The sequence below is a fragment of the Gossypium hirsutum genome, chromosome A05 (assembly GCF_007990345.1).
Source record: "Gossypium hirsutum isolate 1008001.06 chromosome A05, Gossypium_hirsutum_v2.1, whole genome shotgun sequence".
NCBI classification, from domain to species: domain Eukaryota; kingdom Viridiplantae; phylum Streptophyta; class Magnoliopsida; order Malvales; family Malvaceae; genus Gossypium; species Gossypium hirsutum.
Genome location: NC_053428.1, coordinates 49,238,116 through 49,244,586, shown reverse-complemented (window position 1 = coordinate 49,244,586; position 6,471 = coordinate 49,238,116). Strand labels below are relative to the sequence as shown.

The 6,471-nt window shown below is 34.5% G+C and overlaps 1 protein-coding gene and 1 non-coding gene across 4 annotated transcripts; both read right to left on the bottom strand.

Annotated features, from left to right (window-relative positions):
* Nucleotides 1-450: 450 nt before the first annotated feature.
* TRNAK-CUU (transfer RNA lysine (anticodon CUU)) lies at nucleotides 451-523 on the bottom strand. Its single transcript has one exon. It is a non-coding gene; the product is annotated as a tRNA-Lys (tRNA).
* A 221-nt stretch (nucleotides 524-744) lies between these two features.
* Nucleotides 745-5,579, bottom strand: LOC107956980 (U-box domain-containing protein 6). Of its 3 annotated transcripts, XM_016892399.2 has the most exons (7): nucleotides 5,353-5,579; nucleotides 5,051-5,104; nucleotides 4,194-4,270; nucleotides 3,697-3,882; nucleotides 3,389-3,496; nucleotides 1,923-3,109; nucleotides 745-1,671 (listed from the first exon to the last, which is right to left on the bottom strand). In XM_016892399.2, exons 3-7 carry the CDS (start codon nucleotides 4,242-4,244, stop codon nucleotides 873-875), a joined length of 2,331 nt encoding a protein of 776 aa, XP_016747888.1. In that variant the 5' UTR covers nucleotides 4,245-4,270; nucleotides 5,051-5,104; nucleotides 5,353-5,579; the 3' UTR covers nucleotides 745-872. The 3 variants fall into 3 exon arrangements, with proteins under 3 accessions (XP_016747888.1, XP_016747887.1, XP_040968390.1); XM_016892398.2 differs by lacking the exon at nucleotides 5,051-5,104 and having other exon boundaries at nucleotides 5,353-5,578; XM_041112456.1 differs by lacking the exons at nucleotides 5,051-5,104; nucleotides 5,353-5,579 and adding an exon at nucleotides 5,228-5,250.
* Nucleotides 5,580-6,471: the final 892 nt, after the last annotated feature.

Sequence of the window (6,471 nt, the reverse complement as noted above, 5' to 3'; positions counted from 1 at the left end):
AAAATTACAATGTGTAAAAAGTTAAAATTGTTAATAATTACAAGTTGATGAAACCTTAATATCTAAATATAATAAAATTTGTTAAATAAATCTAATTTTGTTTTTTGGTTTAATTTAAAAAAATTAACTCTTTTTTTTTCCTTAAAATCAAACTTTAACTTTAAAATATGTAGGTAGGTATTATCAATGCAAAATTTAAAGTTATCCAATAATGTAACTTTCTCACCAAAAATATGTATACTCTTAATTCTTTAAACCTCTGCATATTATAATATAAATGATTTATCGGCTTTCAGCGTTCAGCATATTTCATTTAAATTTCCCACATTTTTACATGTTTTCTGCGTTAGATAATATTAAAATAAATTCACATTTTTATTCTTTTCTAATCATCCTCCGTAAGTATTAAATGGTCTTCAATGAAAAATATATATACAGTGCAGACTCCGACGCCCACCGTGGGGCTCGAACCCACGACCACGAGGTTAAGAGCCTTGCGCTCTACCGACTGAGCTAGACGGGCTATTTAATGGATTTCGCTGGTTTATTTTAAGAAAATCAGTCAGTTCAACGATTTATACCACTTCTTTTGGCTTATTATTAATGATCGGTTAATTAGTTATAAACTAGAAAAGGTAAATAAGGAAGACAAAATGTCCATATATAGGTTACAAAGGGCCTGTACATTTTCTGCTGGCTTATTATTAATGATCGGTTAATTAGTTATAAACTAGAAAAGGTAAATAAGGAAGACAAAATGTCCATATATAGGTTACAAAGGGCCTGTACATTTTCTGCTTCTCTGTGATGACCAAAGAAAAAGAAAATACAACAAAAGCATTTACATTGGCATTTTTTTCTTTTGCCTCTTTTCAACACTGATAAACAGTGTAGCTCTTGCTCTTCTTTAGAAAGCTAAATGCTTTACCTATTTTTCTTCTCGATACCGATTTAAGGAACGGCTTCGATTCCGGAGCTGAGGCAAGAGCGGGCATGGGATCTTCATTGATTTCAACTTGTTTGACTTTCTCAGCAGCAGGCGGATGATCTCGCTGCCGTTGTTCCCGGAATAGCATCAGAAGCTTTTGTGACTTCTCCCTCGCTCTTGTTGTCCCATTTACTGAAATCGACACCAATGCAGGTATCACACCTTCTTGTAGGACCATTTGACTGCATTTCTCATCTCCATTACAAAGAACTAGAAGGCACGAAACAGCTTGCTCTTGCTCAATCAATTCACCTGCATCAAGGACTGTTGCCAGACCACTTATGACACCACAGGCTGATACCATCTCGTCTCTTCCTGCTGGACTTGAAGCTAAATTTATCAAAACTGCAATGGATTTCTCCGTCCAGGTATGGTCGCCCAAGACCAGGAGTGACTGGAGGGCACTAACTATGCCAGCTGCAAGAAGACTCGGAATGTTGGACTGCACGGTAGAAAGGTTATAAAGAGTATGAAGGGCATCAAGCTTGGATTGTTGATCGGTTTCACTGCCCAGTAGCCGGACTAAGAATGGCACAGCCTTGCTTGAGCCAATGACAGACTTGGCTTGCTCGAGGCAAGAGAGATTAAGATAGAGAGCAGCTCCTGGTTCATGAGCATCAGAGTTGGAAATCATATTCTCCAGCAATTTAATCACTCCAGATGCTAACATCGATTCCTTGTTCCTAATTTTTGTTATTGAAAACATATGGAGAAAGAAAACTATATGAGATTCACCTTAGCAATTACATATAAAATGACAATCAATCACAAGGAATAACAGCATTATATATGAAAGATGTTAAGATGCTCTTTCCCTCCTATTAATTTGACACGTTTGGTGCATCCATTAATGAATGAAAGGGTAGCAGCAGTTGCTCGCAAATATCCATGTCCGGATTTAACTAAGAAAAGGCATTAAACATGAGTAACAAACCTGTTATTGTTGACAGCAAGGTTAAAGAGAGCCATTGCACCCATTTCCTGAGCCATTGCATTTCCTTCACGCACAGCTGAATCTAGAAACCGCAATAATCCCTCAACAAAGCCATTTGCCCCCATAAAAATCCTTGCCTCCTCATCATCCTTCAGCAAAAGCCTTATTTGTTTCACTACTTTGCACTTTTTCTGCAAGTTCTCTTCTTCATTCAAAACAGAGAGGAAATCCTGATAACTTTCAAGCACATTAAGCTCAGAAATTTCCTCCTGTGGACACGGAGACCCATTTTCATTTTCAGCTTCATTTCCTTCCACTTCCTCAGCGTTACCACTCTCCTCTAAAGGAAACACCTTAGCCCCCTTTAAGTTGCATGAACCGACACTATCCATTGATCTTGAATTTGCAGTCTCAGACTCAGACAAGGCCAGTCTCCAGTAGTTAAAATCAAGAGACTCTGGGGGACCATTGGGAATAGGAACTCCATTCTGTTCACACCAACTAGCAATGAGACCCTTAACACAGTAATTAGGAGTCAAAGAGAGATGTGGGAGCTTCTGTTGAGTCTTTGGGCAGGTGTCATGCCCATCACTGAACCATTTCTCAATACAGATCCTTTCATATGTCTGTCCAGAAGCTATTATGACTGGATCATGCATAAGCTGCAATGATATTGGACATCGTAATTCTTCAGGGGGAAGGGGAATATGCCCCGATCTCCTAATATTTGGCTTGAAATTAAAAGAACCGAGCTTCGATAGCTGCCGCTCAAATGCCTGACCATTACCACTTGCCCCTCCACCCTCAAGAGAACCCAGAACAGTTGGGGAACAAGGCGTTGAACCCTGCGAATCATTATCATCTGAAACCTCACTTCGAAACAACTTGGAGTATTTCCTCATGAGATGTAAAAGATAAGCCACAATAGATTCCTTTCTCTTGTCTTCCTCAGCACGAGCTCTTTCTATCACCTTCTTGAGAGCCCTTCTTTCAGTTAGGGCTGCTCTAGAAGAAGTGATACCAAGCCTCATAGCAGCCTGGTGAAAAGACTCAAGCTCATTGTTGTCATTGCAGTCATCAAATTTTCTCCCATGCTGAAGTAATTTAATTATTTCATCACCAACTTGCTTTTCAGACGGATCAAGTGAGAAAGCAGTCCCCTCAAGTTGACTTACAATCTCTAAAATCTGAAGTTCAATCAAGTAATCAGAAATATATTAGAAGGATCATACTGCACGTAAATCCAATACCATCATGACATGGCAGATTTCCATTAAAACTAAAATAATCTTCTCAATTTGAACAAGAACTAGGAATTTTTTAAGAAAAATAATGTGGATAAAAAAAATACCAGCAGCAGAACAATCTTGTTGAAACTGCTTGCTGAAAAAAGGCCCTTATTTGCTTTAACACCCAAAAAATGAAATAATCTTTGCAATCTCAAACCAGAAGAGGGCGGTTATTACCTGACTTCCAATGGACTCTGGAACTATTTCTAAAACGCGTTTAAGACTGTCAATAAGAGCACATTTTGCCTTCCCAAACTTTAAAAGAACCGAATCTCCAGTAATAGCCTACATGAAAAAAAACACCACAATTTAGTAAAGATTCTATAAGACAGAGGAAAAATAGTGGGAAACGAATAAAAAGTCATTAAGTGAATGCATCAAACAAGTGTAAAAAACCACCATACCAAGAATCACACATGAAACATATACAATTATGGATGCATATATCCTCTGTGTGTGTGTGTGTGCAGAAAATAAACTCTTACCAAGTAAAGTTTACTACATGTAGAACAGTGCTGAAGAACATTTTTGGACTTCTCCAGAGCTAGATGCAATGAGCATAAAGCCTGAATGCCAGATTTGCTCCTAGGCCGTGCTGATTCCAAGGAAGGGAATATTGACAAGACTTTGCAATAAATTGCTGAAAGTGTCTTGCACATATCCCCATGTAACTGCATAAGAAAAAAATATGTAAGTAGGAAAACTGTGAACCTTAAGCAACAAAATTCAACCATTACAGCTTCTCTAAAACAAAAGGCCTTCGATAATAAGAACAGTTGAAAAGTATATAAACCTAGGAGATAGATTGCTGCCAACAAAAGGATCATGCAGAAAGTACATTTACAAAATACAAAAGTAGACTAAGTAGTTACGGGCATGCCCCCATTTTAGTGAAGTTAACTAGAATTAAAGAAACAGCACAGGTAATATGAAGGTTCTGATATTTTACATTAAACATATCCAAACGCTTTCAAATTCATACCTTGGCATCACTAGCTGCAAACAGGTTCTCTTCCACCTCAGAAATATCCATAATTTAGCATTCACCGCAAGAAACCACTAAAATGCACAAAGAAAATAGAACATGGTTACAAACTAACCATAAAAAAGTTATTTAAAAAAAACAATAAGCAGACAGTTCAAGTTACAAAGATAACTTTAAAATTCTATTCCTGTAAATAACATAAAAAATCTGGAAACTTCTCTCCCCCCCCCCCTCCCTCCCTCTTTGAAACAAATATTTATGACCGACCATGCATCATGAATACCAAAAAGAATTTCTTAACCCCTCTTCAGTTGAATTGCAATGAAATCCAGCTTTATGTATTTCAGTTTTCTAAAAAGAAGTACCTCGAAAATTTAGTCTCAGTTCGATACTTTCTTTAAGATAAACAATAAATATGTTATTCAGAAAATGTTCGTACTTTTCAAGCATTTCCCATCTGCTATGCAATACTATAAAAATAATAATAAAAGAACACATACGTGAAATTGGAAATGAAAAGACCTCCAAATATAAGAAACACAACACGCAATATAAGCATTCTTGAATAAGCAACTGATCTGGACATCATTGCGATGTTGAAACAAATGGAAAAACAAAATCTTTATGGAAGAAAACACAAAAGGGTCTTGCAAATTTTTTATTTTGATGTAGACATTTCATCAAACACCGGAAGATGGAACCAAGAAAGATTATTTTTCCAATAAAAAACACTTATTCTTCTTATTAAGGAATAAAAAAATCTGATTTAGACATCTCATCAAACAACTGAAATGTTCAAGAATCTCAACAGAATTCAAGAAACAGTTAAATCAAAAGAATCTTTGGAAAATGACCTGAAGAAATCCCAGAGATCATTACCCGGAACAGGAAACAAGAATCACCATCAGCTTTAATCGACATTCCAAAAACAGGCAAAAATCCAGAAACACAAAAACACAGTAACAATTAAAAGACCAAGCAAAATCTATAATGAAATCCGAATTAGAAACAGAAACAAACAGAAAACGCACCAAACAAGGAATTACGAAAACAAAAGAAATGCTTCCTATTTTCTTCAAGAAAAATTCAAACGGGATCGAATCTGAGTTAGGGTTCGAACTTAAATTCTAAAAAAGAGAAAAAGAGAAGAACATACCAGGAAAAGACGGAGGTAGCCAAGGAGGCTTCATATAAAAGATGGTTTCAGAGAAAGAAGGTCCAAAGAGGGAATTTAGGGTTCCGGTGATGCAATCTCATCGTTGAATTAGGGGTTCTGGATTCAAAGATTTGTTGTTGAAAGCAGCGAACTTTTCGGAGTATAGAGAAAAGCTGTTTGATTATTATTGAAAGCAGGGGATAAATGAAAAAAAGAAGGAATACCTGGAAATGTTTAAAAATAGACAGTTTATTTTAAGCGGGATTAAAAAGTAACTGCCAGGAATTTGTTCAAGGTGGATAAATAATTAAATAAAAATAACTAAAATATAATTATTTTTACAACTTTTAATTTATTCAAGGAATACTATACACACTTTACCAACTCTTTTAATTTGATACACTCAAAGCTTTAAAACGCGGTTGACAAAACATTTATTTTTCTAAAAAATTATTTTTTATATTAAGAAAATTGCTTTATTATAGCATAAAAATAAGATTGGCTCGTACTAAACATGTTACATATTTCATAGCTTCAATCATAGGTGGAATTGAGATGATTGATATGAAAAAAGGAGATCTTGATAATCTTGATAATACAAATTCAAATCCAGTTTATGCTGAACTCAGTTAAAGACCAACAGATGATGATAAAGAGCATATGTTAAATATTAAAGAAGGAATAACCCAACAAATATATATTAAAACAATTAGATAAATTAATTCTTGCTATTTTTATTAGTAATCGTGTTACTAAATACTTTTTTAGACTAATATAATACATACGATGATTTAATCTTAATTTCTGTTACTTTCTTATAAATTATTTTTATAGTAACTAATATTTTTAAAGATATAAATTATATAATTACAATTTATCTTACTTAATAGGACATAAGAAATTAAACTATATCAATCAAACACGTTTAAAAAATTAGAATTACGAGAAAATAAATTTTGTATGAAAAAATGGATATGAAATAAATTGGAATCAAATGTTGTAAGTGCTTAAATTTTGACTAAATTCCTTTCTCTTTTCTTTTGATATTTGACTAAATTCTAAAACTTTTTAATTTGGAATCAGATTCAAAAACAATTAATTTAATATTTAGTTTTTAAA

Bases quoted from the DNA above. Each gene is read 5' to 3' on its own strand.
- LOC107956980 (XM_016892399.2), bottom strand. From the start codon at position 4,244: ATGGATATTTCTGAGGTGGAAGAGAACCTGTTTGCAGCTAGTGATGCC. The intron at 3,110-3,388 runs GTAATAACCGCC...ATTGAACTTCAG, and splicing joins CAGAGTCCATTGGAAGTCAG to ATTTTAGAGATTGTAAGTCA. The intron at 1,672-1,922 runs GTTTGTTACTCA...AACAAAAATTAG, and splicing joins CTTGCTGTCAACAATAACAG to GAACAAGGAATCGATGTTAG.